At 46.1% G+C, this 18,334-nt stretch overlaps 1 protein-coding gene across 4 annotated transcripts in view; it reads right to left on the reverse strand.

The window, feature by feature from the left end:
* LOC126460715 (NAD-dependent protein deacetylase sirtuin-1) overlaps nucleotides 1-18,334 on the reverse strand; it is a 60,202-nt gene that overhangs the window by 16,334 nt on the left and 25,534 nt on the right. For all 4 annotated transcript variants that reach the window (XM_050095937.1, XM_050095936.1, XM_050095939.1 and 1 more), the window contains 3 exons: nucleotides 18,176-18,334; nucleotides 17,897-18,055; nucleotides 1,822-1,939 (listed from right to left, as the gene is read on the reverse strand). In XM_050095937.1, coding sequence (XP_049951894.1) covers nucleotides 1,822-1,939; nucleotides 17,897-18,055; nucleotides 18,176-18,334 — 436 coding nt within the window. The remainder of the gene's footprint in view (nucleotides 1-1,821; nucleotides 1,940-17,896; nucleotides 18,056-18,175) is intronic.

Consider the following 18,334-nt stretch of genomic DNA (forward strand, 5'->3'; position numbering starts at 1 on the left):
ATTTTAAAATAAAAATATTATGCAACAACAAAGTTGTAATAATATGGAAGCTTTTATTCTACAAAATTTTACTACTTTCTCCCACCATTGACTTTTACTGTGTCGGCACTGCGGCCTCAATAAATTCAAAGATGGCACAAGGTTGCCAGTAGTCTATTAAGTGCTACAGGCTGTTTGTGAGCATGTGCTAGTTTTGAGGTGTACAAGTGGACAGGAATACAGCACCCACCGAAACATGTGCCATGCACAAATGTACACGGCAGTGTCATCAATGGACGTAATCTTGGAATAAACTGTGCGAACACATCTGCTGGCAGTTCAGTCGCCAGCCACAGTTGCACTCAAAAATAAGTGTGGTCTCAAAACTGGTCACAGGCACATCACAAAGCAGTCACAGACTGGTGGAAACAGTGCAGTTCTTTGAATCTACCCAGTACACTGAGGGTACAACTTACAAAGCATGAAAACAGTGGACTGATGGTACACAGCAGTTCCACATCAAAATTAAGATACTTCACACTGAAACAATTTTTTGTTATATTAGACGGAAAAATAAACACCAAATCAAAATATCATTCTTAAGCTATGAAGAATACTTTAACATTGCCTACTTCAGGGAACTACTATTGTAATTTTTCAGGGTTTGACACTCCCAGTTTAGCCTCATTCTCTTTCAAACCGCCAACTACTTCTTACTGATAGTGGAATATATTGCACTGATAAATCTTTATAAATTGTGCTGTGTTTCCATCATATTATTCAATACAGAATGTTATCTCTTACTATACCAACATGCACTTGATAGTCTCTCTTTTTAAACTTCTAATTGTTTTGTTCATTGTGCAGCATTAAAAAAATGTAAAAAGTAATCCAACTTAGGTACATAAGTGTCGCTGGAATACAGCCACCTGTACTCGGTGAGGCTTTGCGTGTGCTAGCTATTGGTGTGTCTACAACATTTCCTATTGTGTATCACACATTTCTGACGTGACTCAACTCTTGAAACTTGAGGAGGTGCGACATGCGTGCCATTAAAATTCAAGCACCGGAAACGATGGCAAATAACAAAATTTTACTTACTGTAGGTAAAACAGTACAATAGGAAGAATACCACAGTAAAATTAATAGGAGATTCAAGAGTCTGCAAATTGCAAAATTGAGTACACAGAGCCGCCATCTTTTGCAGCGGCAGTGACTCTAACCCTACTGGGTACAGAGTCGAACTGAGCTCGGATGACAGATCCCTACGCACAGCAGAGGTCATTAATTGTAGTGACTTGTACTTCCGTCTCTCTTGTCTAAGAATATGTATGCGCATAGCACAAATCAATTACACAGGAATTGAGCATCCAATACTATGGATAATATTGTAATACATTTTTTGTTTAGTCGATAGGACCATCTGCTCGATCTATGTTAACAATGGTACACTTCAAGTGATACTGGGATGTGTGACGAACAAAGGTACTGAATAAAGATCGTCTCTCCCCCTTGGCACGACTAGCACAAATGTGACAAGCAGAGAGAACTACTCTCACAACATAAACTACAACATGTGTTTAAATGTGGGTTATAAAAGGTAAAAGTGAAGAATATTTGGTATATATCCTTAGGATTCAAGGTTGAATCACACTGGAAATACGTAGTACATCTTTCAGCCTCCACTCTATTAAAAAATTTAACAATAATTCTTTTGGAGGTTCTATGAAAGTAGACTTCTAGAAAGAGAAAAAGAAACTCATACAACACACAAATTCACGTTTGATTCCTTTTCTCTTTAGAGACATACAGAAAATGTACAAGAAGTATTTATAGACTTACATATAACATATCTGACTGATAATCACATCACTGTCCCCTAGCAGCTGAACATCAAAGTTGAAGTTCGGTAGTGGTTCTCGATTAATCAGAATCTGGGGAACATGTGGTGGAATAGAACCTGGAAAAAAGACGGAAGTTTTTAATTGTAATGATATTGTGTATAAAATACTATATATACCAATTAAATTACATAACACTTCACTACAGAGCAACAACAACTCTTGCTAGAAAATAACCTTGGTATGCAAGATCCCAAAGCTATACATGTTCCCACTTACAACTGCTCTGGTCTCACAAACGTACAAGGTATATTAAGAAAGTGAAGTATACTGTATGTTTAGATTTTTCTTTAGAAAAAGTGTAATTGGAAGAGGAAGAGAGAGAGAGAGAGAGAGAGAGAGAGAGAGAGAGAGAAGAGAAGAAATACAGGATACTGTTGATTAACCTGTAGAGTATTTTTCCACATAATTGCCATAACGTTCAGTGCACGTGCTGAACTGTGGCAGAAGCTTCTTTAAGCCCTCCTCGAAGAACTCTCCCGCCAGTTCCTTCCCTCACACTTCAGAACCTTTTTGTGCATCTGCACCGATGGTTGAAAATTTAACTCCACACGTGTGCCTTCAATGAGGTGAAAATGTAAGGCACCAAGTCAGGGGAATATGGGGGCAGTTCAACACATCCCTACTTATGAGACCGAGAGTGTCTCAGTGTGGTGTCATGCAACAAGCACACTCCTCCTGTCAGCATTCCCCTACTTTTGTACTGAATGGTCATTTTGAGTTTTTTAAGATCTCACAATATTGTTGTGCACTGGTGGTCTTCCCATGAGGCAGAAATTTGACTCAAATGATGTCTTTTCGATCCAAAAACACTGAGGCCATGATTTTTTTTGCCCGAAATAGTGGTTTTGAACTTTTTGGCTGATGGGGAATTGGTGTGATGTCACCGTGATGAACGTCTTTTTGTCTCAGGCGTGTAATAAGCCACCTACGTTTCATCTTCAGTAACAATAGAATTCTGAAAATCCCCACCTTCCAATTAGAGCTGCTCAAAAAACTTGTGGGCACTACTGACTTAACTTTTCTTGTGCTGCTCCGTCCATTGTTTTGGGACCCATCTTGCACGCAGTCTCCGGTATCCCAGTGTTTCTGCCAGTGGCTCGCCAGTGATGAGATATTATACCTTAATATTCCTTCTTTCACTATCCAAATCAAATTTGTATTAAATTTTAATATCCCTTCTTTCTGGATATAAACCAAATTTATACGATAGGCTGATGAGGTTTCGCTTGAGTGCGGGTTTCGGACAGTCATCTTATACCTGTCTAGCCAGACATTCAGCTAGCTGCCTATCTCCAGCGCCAAAATAGAACAGGAAAACAGTTCAACGTCAACCTGCAACACAGTGCATTTTGTAGCTTCCTAAAGGGTATTGGGGAAGGGGGGGGGGGGGGGGGGAATATTCTTTTGGACTCAGTTATTCTACAATACAAATCCAAAGCAAGGAGTAACTGGCAAAGCCATGGTGCAGGTAACCAACTGCATCAAACATAGGGACTCCTACGTACAAACACTTTTTGTAGAAATTGTAAATAGCCTTTTGCTCCCTGTATTTCACCCCTGCCACCTTCAGAATTTGAAAGAGAGTATTCCAGTCAGCATTGCCAAAAGCTTTCTCTAAACCTACAAATGCTTTGCCTTTCCTCAATCTATCTTCCAAGATAGTCGTAGGGTTTTCTACGAAATCCAAACTGATCTTCCCCGGAGTTGGCTTCTATCAATTTTTCCATTCATCTGTAAAGAATTTGTGTTTGTATTTTGCAGCCATGACTTATTAAACTGATGGTTTGGTAATTTTCACACTTGTCAACCGTTCTTCCTTTGGGACTGGAATTATTCTATTCTTTTTGAAGTCTGAAGGTATTTCGCCTGTCTCATACATCTCGATCACCAGATGGAAGAGTTTTGTCATGGCTAGCTCTCCCAATGCTATCAGTAGCTCTAATGGAATGTTGTCTACTCCCTGGACCTTGTTTCGACTTAGGTCTTTCAATGCTCTGTCAAACTCTTCACGCAAATAATATCTCCCATTTCACCTTCATCTATGCTCTCTCCCATTTACATAACACTGCCCTCAAGTACATCACCCTTGTATCTGTATTTATGATACAAAAATAGTCAATTTTATATGATTTTAGAGGAAATGTAATAGTGTAGCAGTCAAACAGTGGCCTTTGTGTGTTCTCCTGTATTACACAAAAAAAATGTTCATCTACCAATGACATCCAGGCACAGAACATATAAACCAAGCATCCAGATAGAGTGGCATAAAACAGAATAGGCTGAAGTTCAAGAGAGCCATCAGGAAGAACTAACATACAAGGAAAATGCAGGATGAAATAATGACAATATTTCAAAAAGGATAGACTGTTTCTCACCATACAGTGGAGACGTTGAGTCACAGAAAGGTGCAACAAAAAGATTGCTGAAAAAATAAGTTATCAGCACTTCTTTTCAATTAGACAACTCTCTCTCTAATGCACGCGCGCGCGCGTTCACACACACACACACACACACACACACACACACACACACACACACACAGGCCAGACAGATGTAGGACAGACACATGTGTGGCTCATAAGCCAGTATGTGTGGGGTGGTTTGAAAGACGACATGAAAAACACAGAAGAGAAAGAAAAGGATGGACACAGTAGAGTAATGTGTTAGCAACTACTGTAGTAACAAAGAAAAACACCACTGGGTTACAAGATGGGAGTCTTTTTGTTGTGCCTTTCTGTGATTCAACTTCTCCACTACATGGTGAGTAGCAATCTATCTGTTTCATAATATTATAACATACAAGGAAGTGTGGTACTGAACTACTGAGGAATGATGACGTGCATTTGAACTTATCCAAGGCAGCACATACTGGAAGTTTAGTTCAGAATAGTAGGAAAGACATCTCTAAAAAGAGTAGGCACAGAAGTTGGACAGACACATGTAATCATAAGAAATGTAAATCTGAAGAAACTGTGGGTAACCTGTGAAACATTTCAACTGATCCAACAAAAAGGCAAATATGAAAAAGTGCAGGAAAAGGCAGGGGCAAAGAAATGTACGTTGGTTAGAAATGAAATCATTAAGTAGTGTAAGGAAACTAAAGAATACTGAAAAGTGAAACATAATTTAAGGAGAATTTAAAAGCAAAAACCAGGATTAAGAGTGGACACACAATTCCACCGTTAAACTCAAAGGAGTGAGTGGACAAGTGGAACAAGTACATTATAGTTTCTACAAGGGCAAGGGACTGTCTGCCAATTTGGTAGAAGAAATTGTGTGTCAATACGAGGGACATAGGTAATCCAGTATTAAGAGTAAGAGTTTGACAGAGATTCAGAAGACAAAGCAGAAGGAATAGACAACATTTCCTTAGAATTTCTAGTGCCACTGGGTAGCAATCAAAGGTTCTTCAAATTAGTGTAAAATTACGAGGTTGGAGACATTTCATTAAGCTTTCACAAGAATACACACATAGTGCCAATGACATCAGGGGCAGATAAACAAAGAAATATTGTGCTATCTGCTTGGCAGCTCAAGTGCCTGAGTTGCTGGCCAAATGAATAAAGAACAAAATTCAGAATATATTATAGTATGATCTGTTTGACTTGAGGAATCGTAATAGCTTTTGAGAGGGAGTTCTAATGTTACATCTGATACTGGAAGCAAGGCTTAAAACAAATCGAGAAACCTCCACAGGTCTTGTTAACAAAGGAAAAGCAACTGACAATATAAAGCAGTACAAGAGGTTTGAAATACTCAAAAAAACAGATAAACACTACAGAAAAAGGTAATATACAACATGTGTGTCCGCTGCTTGTGGTCTCGCGGTAGCATTCTCGCATCCCGAGCTCGGGGTCCCGGGTTCGATTCCTGGTGGGGTCAGGGATTTTTCCTGCCTCGAGATGACTGGGTGTTGTTGTGTTGTCATCATCATCATCATTCATCCCCATTACGGTCGGAGGAAAGCAATGGCAAACCACCTCCACTAGGACCTTGCCTAGTACGGCGGTGTGGGTCTCCCGCATCGTTCCCCTACGCTCCGCCATGGAGTACGGGACTTAATCTTTATCATCACAACATGTGTACGAATCAAGGAAGAACAATAAGAGTGAAAGACAGAAGAGAGGAATGCACAAGGCAGGGACTAGGTGTTTCTCCACTATTATCCAAGAAGCAATGAAGGAAATAAGAGATAGCTTCAGAAATGTAATCTCACATTATATTCTGGGTGAAAGGATTTCACTGATAAGATTCACCGATGACATTATCATCATTCCTTACAGTGAAAAATAATTACAGGATTGCACAGATGAACAGTCTACTGAGTACAGAACATAGATCAAGAGCAAAACAAAGGAAGATGAAAGTACTGAGAAATGCAGCAGATTAGTGACAAACTTAATGTCAAAACTGCAGGCCACATAGTACACACAGCAAAGGCAGTTCTGTTACCTCAGAAGCAAACTAACAATGACACAAAAAGCGTGGAAGACATTGGGAACAGCCTAACACAAGCAAAGATTGTACTCCTCAGCAAAAGAAGGCTATACTATTTAAAAATACCAAAATTCTCCATGTTATTCTGCCGGGAGCTTCTAGGATCTATACAAGCCCCAAAATTTTGTTCTCGTCTGCTACAGGGATTTGCAGGGGTCACAGTAACTTTGATGTTGGCCTGGAGTGCATGGTACACTGTGGCGAACCTCTGTGTGCTCCAAAGAGAGGTCAAAGCTGATTCTCTCCCCTGCAGATGGTTGTCTGGTTTTGAGTGAAAGGGAATAAACTGCAAGGTCATCAGTTCCTTCACCCATTAAGTGGAAAACCAGGAGTAGTCATCAAAGGACAGAGGTGAAAAGCAAATCCTGGAGAGCCTAAGTGTAACTAACATAATAAAAGCCAATAAGGTTAAGCGGCCCTCCCTTAAAGAGTGTGGTAAAAGTCCGCTTCATGAGTAAAATGAAAAACTAAGTCAACCACTGGGGCATCGTCTCCTAACACCATTGTAGGGTGGCTGGGTTGGGACAGTTGACCAAAATGTGGGCCAACATCAAATGGGCACCACAATGACAGTGGGATGAGTCATCGAGCCTATGGAGAAGATGACCACAAGTCAGCCAAGTTTGGCCAATGCGGAGACAGCAAACGACGGTAAAGCCCTTGTGAGATGCCTGTGTGGAGGGCCTTCATAGATTTGTAGTCTCATTTATAACCCATTGTTTGGGTGAAGTCAGAGTGAGCCATTCGATACTCCAGGCTACTAAAACTTGATGGTGTAATACCAATAGGAGGTCTGTTTCCAGAAAACTGATTGCAAGAGTCGGTTTACTGGTAGCCTGTTTGGCCAGGCTATCACCGAGTTCACTCACTAGGATCCTGACATGGCCCACGGTCACTGAATGTTCACACAAGTCAACAGCATACAAGGAATGCTGGTCGGCAATGACTAAGGGATGGTGAGGCTAGCACTGGTTGAGAGCTTGAAAATGCTCAAGGAGTCACTGCAGAAGAGAAAGGACCCACCACTGCAGGAATGCATATGCTCAACAGCACGAGAGACAGCTACCGACTTTGCAGTGAAAACACTACAGCTGTCCAGCAAGGAGAGCAGTTCGGTATGTCCCAAATGAGTATAAGCAAAGCCTACACGACCAACAACCATCAAGCCATCAGTATAGATGACTTGTCACGAGTGTCGACGACTTGTAAACCCTGGAATGCACCAAGGATGGAGAAGAATTGGTGGTGGGGGCCTCAGGATGAAACAACGGATCCACCACGGAGGTGTATGGTGATGGGTACAGAGGAGAGGTGGAAGAGGAAACAACTAAAGTTCAGAGGGGATAGACTAGATGCGGACTGTGATTGTAATCCCTGAATGGGGCTGCCATTGCAGGAGATGAATCACCATGTTAGAAAACAGGAAATGATAGTTTGGATGCCTAGGGAAGCTGCGAACGTAGGTAGCATAAGCTGCTGTTGGTGCCTGACCTGCAGTGGAGGAACCGCAACTTCCACGAGTAAGCTGTTCACAGGGCTAGTTTGATAGCCTCCTGTCACAAGTCAAACCTCCAGATCCGGTGTCCGCAATGCTGAGGGTGATGCCGAACCATATGCCAGGCCCCCGAAATGAACGTGGGATTGTATCAGGGTTTTGTAACGCTGAAGAAAGGCGCTGCGACCTGCACCCAAGCTGGTGTTACACAGGCAGCGAAGTGTATTAAGGTGCAGCCAGCACTTACACTTAAGCTGGCGAAGATTGGGAATCCGTGCTAACTGAGCAGTGAAGACCAGTCCTAAAATGTGAAGTCTCCACCACAATGAGTAATTGGTCATTCAGGTAAAGTTAGTAATTGGTCATTCAGGTAAAGTTCTGGCTGTGGGTGAACAGCACAACATTGATGAAAACGCACGACACAAGTCTCGGCAGCTGATAACCGAAAGCCATGGGTAGGGCCCATGCTTGTTCCTTCGGTATGGCACCTTGGCAGTCTACATTTAGCAAATGCTCACACTAGAGGAGCAACAGTAGAGGCAAAAGTTGTCAGCACACAGTGAGTGTGATACTGAGAACCCCACAGACACTGCTAGACTATTGATGGCTACTAGACACATAGTACAAACCTTGCAGGAACCCACTCCCTTATATACGGGGAGAACTGTGTGAGGCACCAACTTGAATTCGGACAATACAACGAGACAAAAAGTTCTGGATAAAAACTGGGAACACACCCTGGGAACCACATTCAGTAAGGTAGCGAGGGTGTGGTGTCATCATGTGGTGGTGTAATCTTTCACAGGTCGAAGAAGATGACCATAAGATGCTGAGATTGGGCAAAAGTTGTATGGATGGCAGACTCCAGGTAAACTGGATTATCAGTAGTGGAATGGCCTTGCAAGAATCACCCTGGGACAGAGCCAGAAGACTCCAAGACTCACGGGGCCAACACAGCCGCCAGCTCATCATGCATTCAAGCAACTTAAAGAGAACATTGGTGAGACTCATTGGGCGATAACTGTCCATCTCTCGAGGGTGCTTACCCGATTTCAGTATTGGGACAATGATACTTTTTCGCCATTGCAATGGGAACTTGCTCTCGTTCCAGATGTGGTTAAAGATCTCAAGTATATGATGCTGACAGTCCACTGGTAGGTGTTTGATCATTTGATTGTGGATGCAGTCTGGCCCTGGAGCTGTATCAGCGTAGTGGGCAAGGACATTGACAAATTCCCACTCACTGAATAAAGCACTATCGGCTCCAGGTGGCATGCAGTAAAAGAAAACTGCTTTCACTCCAACTGCTGTTAAGAACACAAAAGGCAGGTTTATAATTCTCAGATGCTAAAGCTTGCGCATAGTGCAGACAAAACGTTCGACGACAGCGTCTAGATCAATGCAGACAGTCTCATTCAAGGTAATATCAGGTGCACCTACAGGTGTCTGGTATCTATAGAGATGTCTGATCTGGGGTCAAACCTGGAAAGGATAGGCACACAGTCCAATGGTTGAAACATACTGTTCGCAGCATTCTCGCTTCCGTCTTTCTACTAGGTGGCTCACCCGTGCACGGAGCCTCTTTAAGGCAATGGAATGCTCGATCAACGAGTGCCGCTTGTGATGTTTGAGAGTCCGCCTATGATCTCGAATGGCCTCTACAATTTCCGAGGACCAACAATGTGCTGTCTTCCGTCAGGGCGGGCCTGAGGAGCAGTAGTTCACAAAATCAGCTGCCGGAAAAATGGCTGTAGTTGTATTCTGCATGACCTCCTCATCATTATTTCCATGTGGCAGAGTGTCAAGGTCACCAGCAGAGGTGAAAGCATCCCAGCCCATCTGGACAGGCATCCAGGGGAGTGACACTGAGGGAGGGACAGGAAGAACGGGAAGTTGGTTGGTTGGTTGGGTTAAAGAGTAAAGGGACCAAACTACAAAGGTCATCGGTCCCTTGTTTCATAAAAACACAGAGCACAGTGAAACTATCCACCAGTCAGGCGAAGCACTAAAAGAAAAATTCCGGGGAAGAAAAGCCCCATAGTCCATTGGAAGACAACACGGAAAACAGAGCACAGCAACAAAAACAACATAGAGAACAAAGGCAGAAGGAATTAAAACTGCACAGCAGAGGACTGTGGCTGGCTGATCACGAAAATAATAGGATGAGCCAGCCACTCTGCAACACGTTAAAACCTCCAGCCTAAAAGTTTAGGGAGGAGTCGAATCACAACACAAAACTAATTAGAAGAGACAGCTCAAAAGAGGGTGATGTTAAAAAAAAATTTAAATGGACTTATAAAAGCCGCTTGCGCAAATAAAACTTAAAACCCGATCTGCCATACCATAGAGACATTGTCACCTAAAAGAGACGATAAAGCACCCTGGAGATTAAAAGTTCGCCTGAGGGCGGTTAAAAGAGGACAGTCCAACAATATATGGGCCACCGTCAGATTCGCACCACAGCGACAATGAGGGGGGTCCTCTCGACGCAGCAGATGACCATGCGTCAGCCAAGAGTGACCAATGCGGAGCCTACAGAGAACAACAGAATCCCTGCGAGAGGCCCGCATGGAGGAACCCCACACGTTCGTGGCCTCCTTTACACGCTGCAGCTTGTTGGGTACAGACAGAGTGCGCCATTCGTCTGCCCACATCCCAAAGAGCTGACGATGTAACACCGATCGGAGATCAGTTGCCGGGAGGCCGATCTCCAACGGCAGTTTGCGGGTGGCTTCTTTAGCTAACTTGTCGGCGTGGTCGTTTCCCGCTATCCCAACGTGTCCCGGGGTCCATATGAACACCACTGAACGTCCACGCTGTTCAAGAGCATGGACGGACTCCTGGATGGCAACAACAATGGGATGGCGTGGGTAGCACCGGTCAAGAGCCTGCAGACTACTGAGCGAGTCACTGCAAATGACAAAAGACTCGCCAGTGCTGGTACGAATACGCTCAAGGGCACGAAAAATGGCTGTTAGCTCTGCGGTGTAAACACTGCAGCCGTCCGGCAAGGAGCGCTGGTCTACATAGTCCGCATGAGCGTAAGCGTACCCCACACGGCCATCAACCATCGAGCCATCTGTATAGATAACCTCCGAGTCACGGGATGCGTCGAGGAGAGCAAGAAATTGGCGGCGCAAGACTGCAGGAGGAACTGAATCCTTGTGCCATTGGGAGAGGTCCAGCCGAAGCTGCGGCCGACAAATACACCAAGGTGGTGTACGTGGGTGGACCTGAAAAGCAGATGGAAGAGGCAAAGACTCGAGTTCACTAAGGAGTGACCGAACACTGAACCCAATTGCGAGGCCTGATCGCGGCCGCCGGTGTGGGATATGGACGGCCGCATCAGCGAAAAGGAGACGGTAGTTAGGGTGACGGGGAGAACAACGGACGTGGACAGCATAGTTGGCTAAGAGTTGTTGACGCCGAATACGAAGTGGAGGAACCCCCGCCTCAGCAAGTAGGCTAGTAACAGGACTGGTGAGGAAGGCTCCTGTCGCCTGTCGAACCCCACAGTGGTGAACGGGATCCAGCAGTTGCAACGCTGAGGGCGACGCTGAGCCATACGCCACACTCCCATAATCCAGTCGGGACAGCACAAGGGCTTTGTAGAGCTGCAGCAGCGTGTTACGGTCTGCACCCCAAGTTGTGTTGCTGAGGCAGCGGAGGGCATTCAGATGCTGCCAGCACTGATGCTTGAGCTCACGAATATGTGGAAGCCAAGTAAGCTGGGCATCGAACAGCAATCCCAGAAAACGGTAAGTGTCAACAACCCTGAGCATAGCATCCTGAAGATAGAGCTCAGGGTGGGGATGGACAGTTCGACGCTGACAAAAGTGCATAACACAAGTCTTCGCAGGAGAAAACTGAAACCCATGGGCGAGGGCCCACGCCTGCGCCTTGCGTATGGCTCCCTGTAACCGACGTTCTGCAACACCAATGGTGGAGGAGCTGAAAAAGATGCAGAAATCGTCAGCATATAACGTGGGTGAGACAGACGACCCTACTGCTGCTGCAAGGCCATTAATGGCCACAAGGAAAAGGGGCACGCTCAATACAGAGCCCTGTGGAACGCCGTTCTCCTTGATATGAAGTGAACTATGGGATGTGCCAATTAAAACGTGGAATGTCCGAACAGATAAAAAATTCTGAATAAAAATGGGGAGAGAGCCCCGGAGACCCCACCCGTGCAACGTGGCGAGAATATGGTACCGACACGTCGTGTCATATGCTCTGGAGAGGTCGAAAAAGACGGAGACGAGGTGTTGGCGCCTGGAAAAAGCAGTGCGGATTGCAGACTCAAGGAAGACCAAAGTATCGGCGGTGGAACGGCCCTGACGGAAGCCGCTCTGGCACTGAGCCAGAAGACCCCGAGACTCGAGCAGCCAACACAGCCATCGACTCACCATGCGTTCCAGTAGCTTGCACAGAGTATTTGTCAAGCTGATGGGCCGATAGCTATCCACAGTAAGCGGGTCCTTACCAGGCTTCAGCACCGGAATGATGGTACTTTCTCGCCACTGCGACGGAAAGACACCATCACCCCATATGCGGTTGAAGATGGCAAGAACACATCGCTGACAGTCCGGGGAGAGGTGTTTGAGCATCTGATTGTGGACGCCATCTGGCCCAGAGGCTGTATCGGGGCACTGTGCCAGGGCGCTCTGGAGTTCCCACAAACTAAATGGGGCGTTATACGCCTCAGGGTGGCGAGAAGCGAAAGAAAGCCGTTTGCCTTCCTCCCGGCGTTTGAGCGCGCGAAACGCAGGCGGGTAATTCCCTGACGCAGAGGCCCGAACATAGTGCTGCGCGAAATGCTCGGCGATTGCATCGGCATCGGTGGATACCGCCCCGTTGATGCTAAGCCCTGGGACACCTGTAGAGTACTGCAATCCAAAGATGCGCCGAATCTTCATCCACACCTGGGAGGGTGAAGTACGGGAACCAATGTTGGAAACGTACCTCTCCCAGCACTCCCGTTTCCGCCGTTTGATAAGCCTCCGTACCTGAGCACGGAGACGTTTGAATAAAATGAGGTTATCCAAAGACGGGTGCCGCTTATGTCGCTGAAGAGCCCGCCGACGTTCTTTAATGGCGTCAGCGACCTCTGGAGACCACAAAGGCACCGACTTTCGCCGGGGGCACCCTAACGAACGAGGAATGGTACGTTCCGCAGCTGAAACAATCGCTGCAGTCAGTGTCTCAACCGCCACATCGATGGTACCATGGGGGAGAGATACAACAGTGGCAGCAGAGGAGAACGTGTCCCAGTTTGCCTTGCTAAATGCCCATCTAGGCAAGCGTTCATGGGAGCGACGCTGGGGTAGTGAAAGGAAGATGGGAAAATGGTCACTACCACACAAGTCGTCATGGACTCTCCAGTGGACCGATGGTACAAGCCCTGGGCTGCACAACGACAGATCTATGGCCGAGAACGTGCCATGCACCACAATGAAATGTGTGGCGGCGCCAGTGTTTAAGAGGCAGAGGTCGAGTTGGGAGATGAAATTCTCGACCTCTCGGCCTCGGCCAGAAACACTCGTTCCACCCCACAGGGGATTGTGAGCGTTAAAATCCCCCAGGAGAAGAAAAGGCGTGGGGAGTTGGGCGACAAGTGCAGCCAATTCGGTCAGGGAGACTGTACCACCTGGTGGGAGATAGACACTGCAGACGGTTATGTCCTGGGTAGTCCTTACGCGTGCAGCCACAGCTTCCAATGATGTTTGAAGGGGCACAGGAGCACTATATACAGAGGTAAGGACATACACGCAGGCTCCACCTGACACACAATTGTAGGTGCTACGGTTGCAGTAATAACCCCTGTATCCACGAAGGACAGGGGTCCGCATTGCCGGGAACCAGGTTTCCTGGAGGGCCATGCAGAAAGCAGGTGTCAGGCTTAGAAGCTGTCGTAGCTCAGGGAGATGGTTAAAATAACCGCCACAATTCCACTGGAGGATCGTACAAAGTGTGTCCTGTAAGGGCATGAAGGTACTGAAGAAGCAAATTACTGCACAGGGTCACATGCTGCCACCGACTGAGCGACGGACGTCACTACGGCCATCGTTTCTGAGGAGACTGCGAGATCCAGGTATTCAGGGGACGCAAAGAGCTCGACCTCATCCTCAGAGGCGGAGCTGACAGGAAGCGTTCGTGCGGGAACCACTGGGTCCTTATCCTTGGAGAGCTTCCTCTCCTCTCTCTTGTCTTTGGGAGGAGGGTTGGCATGCTGGGAGGGCTTTCCTGACGCATTATCGGGAACAGATGAAGAGCGGGAAGCCCTTCGACCAGCAGCTGGTGGCTTCTTCAGCCACTGGCTAGTGTCTTGGGAGACACTGGGGAAGTCCTTGGAAGGGACTCCCCCAAGGGATCCCTTCCGAACAAGTGAGGCCGGAGGAGGCTGTTGCGTCTCCGGCTGAGCAGCCGGAGAGAGCTGTCGCTTCTCCGGCTGAGGAGCTGGAGAGAGCTGTCGCTTCTCCGGCTGAGGAGCCGGAGAGGGCTGTCGCCGCTCCGGCTGAGAGGTGGGGACTGACGTCCCCGGTTGCTTGGGGCGCACTGCTCCCAAACTGGGTGTTTTGGGAGCAGTGGAAGAGAGAGTGGCCTGTCCCAGCGGTGGGGCAGACGTGACTTGAGTTCTCTGTGGGCCAACAGAGAAGGGAGTCTCTGCAGGAGCTGGTGGCGGCAGTGTGACGGTAGCATAACTCCTCAACATAGGTGTGGGGTTGAGGCGTTCTAGCTGAAGAACGGGAAGTGGTCACAATGCCACATAGGTCATTGTGGATCCTCCAGTGGTTGGATGGGAGAAGACAAGAGATGCAAATGGCAGAGAAAGTTCCGTGTGCCACACTGAAGTGTGTAGGTGTACCAGTATTCAAGTGGCAAAGGTCAAGTTGCACCAGTAAATTTGTGACGTCTTTACCACAGCCAGTGTCCACAGTTCCACCTCACAAAAGGGTTATGGGCACTGAAATCACCCAAGCCAAGATTAGGAAAAGGGGGGGGGGGGAGGGGGGGGAGACTGGGAAACCAATGAAAAGTACGTTCTGAGACACTTCACCATCATGAGGATGGTAATATCCTGAAATGCCCTTACTCGAACAGCCATATCATCTAAAGGGGTATTAAGAGAGACAAGTTTGCTATAAACGTGTAGTGTGTCTTGAACATACGTGCAAGCTCTGCCCGAAACCCTGTCATAACACAATTCTTAAAACACACCCGGTAAGGGCTGCGGTCTGTGTTACTGAAAACCAGGTCTCCTGAAGTGCTTAAAAGATGTCATAGCTTAGCCAGGTGAAGGAAAAAAACCACTATAATTCCACTGGAGAATAATGTTGATGATGTACAGTGAGGCCAGGATGGAACAAGGAGTGCAGGTTATCCCTTAGAGTCACCTGCTGGCATTTGCTGAGGATTACAGCATCAATATACATAGGTTTCTGGATCTGTTGGTGGTACAAATCAGGGCTTCAGTGGCTGCCGGAATCTCCACTTCAGCCACAGAAGTGGAACGGGCAGGATCAGTGGGCACGGGTGGCCACCAGAATGCCCTTCTTCTTGGAGGATTTTGATAATTGCGATGGCTTCGGTGAACCAGTTTCAGGTAAAAATGGGGATCGCGAAGCCCTGGGACCAGCATCCTGTGGCTCCATTAGCCCTTGTTCCGAAAGAAAACTGATTTGTCTCTGGCTGGGAGGTGGGGACCAATGTCCCTTGTGGCTGGAAACCATTGATCCCAAAACTTGTGTGGGGGAAGCAGCAAGAGGGGAGGGAGGGGGCAGGCAATGAATCATCCTCAAAGGCCAAGATGAAGGCACCCGTTCAGTCCTATTGTCTTTTGGCCTCCTTTGTACACTATGTACAAAGTGCACACCCCGTCACACCAAGCTGGCCCATAAATCATTGTCAGATTGTAACAGCTGGTTTTTGTAGAAAATGATGCCCTGAACTAAATTTAGACTGTAATGAGGAGTGACAGTCACCTGTATGTCACTCCAACTTGGTACAATCGAGCAGTGCCCATGAGCAGGCAAGGGATGCCGTTTTGATCAGAACTGATCCACTTTTCATTTTAGAGATGTCCGCCACTTCCCCAAACTTGTCTACTGAGTTCTCCACAAAGAACAACGGCTTTGGGCCATGTAAGAATAATTATCAATCCTTGTACAAACCAAGTATTGTGGGGAGCATTGCTCTGCTTGCCATTTAGCCCTACGTTCCTCCCACAGCGTAGCCTGGGAAGGGAACATTTTAGGGCCGTATCTCTCTCTGCACTGAAAGAGGACTGTCCTTTCATAATAGAGACTGCTGGAGCTGTATGGTCACCAGCGGGAAATAACTTCATCCACTTCATTTGCGGCTGATCCGCCGTGGTGCCACCCATTCCAAACCGGGGCTCTCCCCGTGGGCGCCACCCAGCCTAAGCAAAGGCTACTTGGCCAGTAACCCACTACTCGGAGTCCCGGTGTCCCAGTCACGGTGAGCACATACTCCTTGGCATTCATGGGAAGTTTTCAACTCAGGCACCCTGAGTCGTGTCAGGAGGCTTACCACCATGCAGGTACTTGATGACCCCCCCCCCCCCCCCCCACACACACACACACACAATGGGATGGCTACCAGGCTGGTTTTGGGTGTATTACTGTATTAAAGGGAAGAGTGCACAGATGGAAAGGCACGAAGATGGAGCGCACACCTCATTGGGCGACCATCCCTGCGGGTTCTGCATTTTTGGAGAATTTTGAAAATTGGTGGAAGGTCAAATCCAACAATGGGAACCATGTGTTTATTTAACGAAAAGTTGTAGAATGTGCCGGTGTGGAAACTTGAGGCCCAATCATAAACCAGGTCCAAGCAGGGTCAGCATCAATAAAACGATTTGATGGAGAGGCAGAGGGAGAAAGGGATAGTGGAAGTATAAGCACGCAGCACAAAAGGAAGTAATGCTGCAAAAGCTGAGGCCCCACGGTATCCAAGCACATGCTCACAAAATAGGTGTGAGCCCCCTGGGGGGGAGGGGCGGCTGCAGATGAGCTCCAAAGATGGGCATGAAACACTGGGTTACCTAACAAATCTCAGAAGACCATGAAATAACAGCCCAGAGAATTTTAACCTGTCTGGCTGTGATAGTTTGCATTTTTACAAGTCTGCTAGTATCAAATATGGGTTTTAATTTTAGGAAGAAATTCTGAGAATATACATCTGGAACACAGCACTGCATGGAAGTCAATTATGCATGCAGTGTAGGAAACTAGAAAAGAAGAGAATAAAGAATCTCAGATCTGGTGTTACAGATAGATGCTGAAAATCAGTGAACTGTTATGATAAATGAGGAGATTCTCCACAGAACTGACAAGGAAAGGAGCAGGTGGAAAACCAACTAGAAGAAGATAGGATTGAACTTGCAGTCTAACAAATTGATTATTAATGTAAATTGAAACACTGATTAAAAACAAAACAAAAAGTAAAGCAATCATTATTTACAAGAATCATGGTTTTACAGCTGTTTACTTGTTTACCGATGATAACGTGTGTTTGGCAAATATGTAATTTTTCATAAAACCCACACACAAACTGAGTGACTGTGGAGGCCAAACTCTGGGACACAACTGGTCCTAAACCAGTCGTATCTGAACACTTTGGTCACACACTGCCTGCACCCAACTGCTCACTTTAGGCCCTACATGTCTTTGAGCACCTTTCTTGGGCATGTGTGGTGAGTAATGTCCATCTGGCAGCAGCGAGGTTGCCTATGTCATTTGTATACAATAAAGAGAATTAGTATTCAGAACAATATTTTTATGAGAGAAAGTCCTTCTTTTTGAATGGTTAGCAGAAGTAAAAAACCACTTTGTATCTAGCTTCTACTTCTACGATAACAGTACTACGGAAACTCCGCATGGTTAAGTCAAATACAACAGTACCACAGAAGATCTCAAAAGTTGACATGCAGGCAGCACATCTCACCATGGGTCATCATATGTTCATATAAACTTACCACCAGAAACAGAAAATTACTTACTTGGTATAAGTGCTACAGGCCGCACTTTCAAGGATGATCCAATGACAATTAGCAAGTCACACTCGTCTTTGTCTTTAGCCATTGATTCATGGAATATCTCCGGTAAACCTTCTCCAAAGAAAACAATATCTGGTTTCATTATACCCTGAGATACCAAACCTGTGGATAAAAATTACCTGTAAGTACAATACTTGAATATATACGTTTATTTCATGAAGTTTTCAGGTCTTCTCCAATTAAAAGTTTCTGTGCAGTGAGTCTTATAATTAAATGTCTCACTTTTATAATGTTCTCCATTAGCAGAATCGATCAAAGATGGCAACGCGTCAGTCGAACATTTTGGGCACAGTGGTATTCTCTGAGCAAATACATCTTCACGTATAGCATCAGCTGTCACTTTATATTTGCAGCGAGTACAAGACGCTGTGGCAAAGGATC

Source organism: Schistocerca serialis, chromosome 1, assembly GCF_023864345.2.
Source record: "Schistocerca serialis cubense isolate TAMUIC-IGC-003099 chromosome 1, iqSchSeri2.2, whole genome shotgun sequence".
NCBI classification, from domain to species: Eukaryota; Metazoa; Arthropoda; class Insecta; order Orthoptera; family Acrididae; genus Schistocerca; species Schistocerca serialis.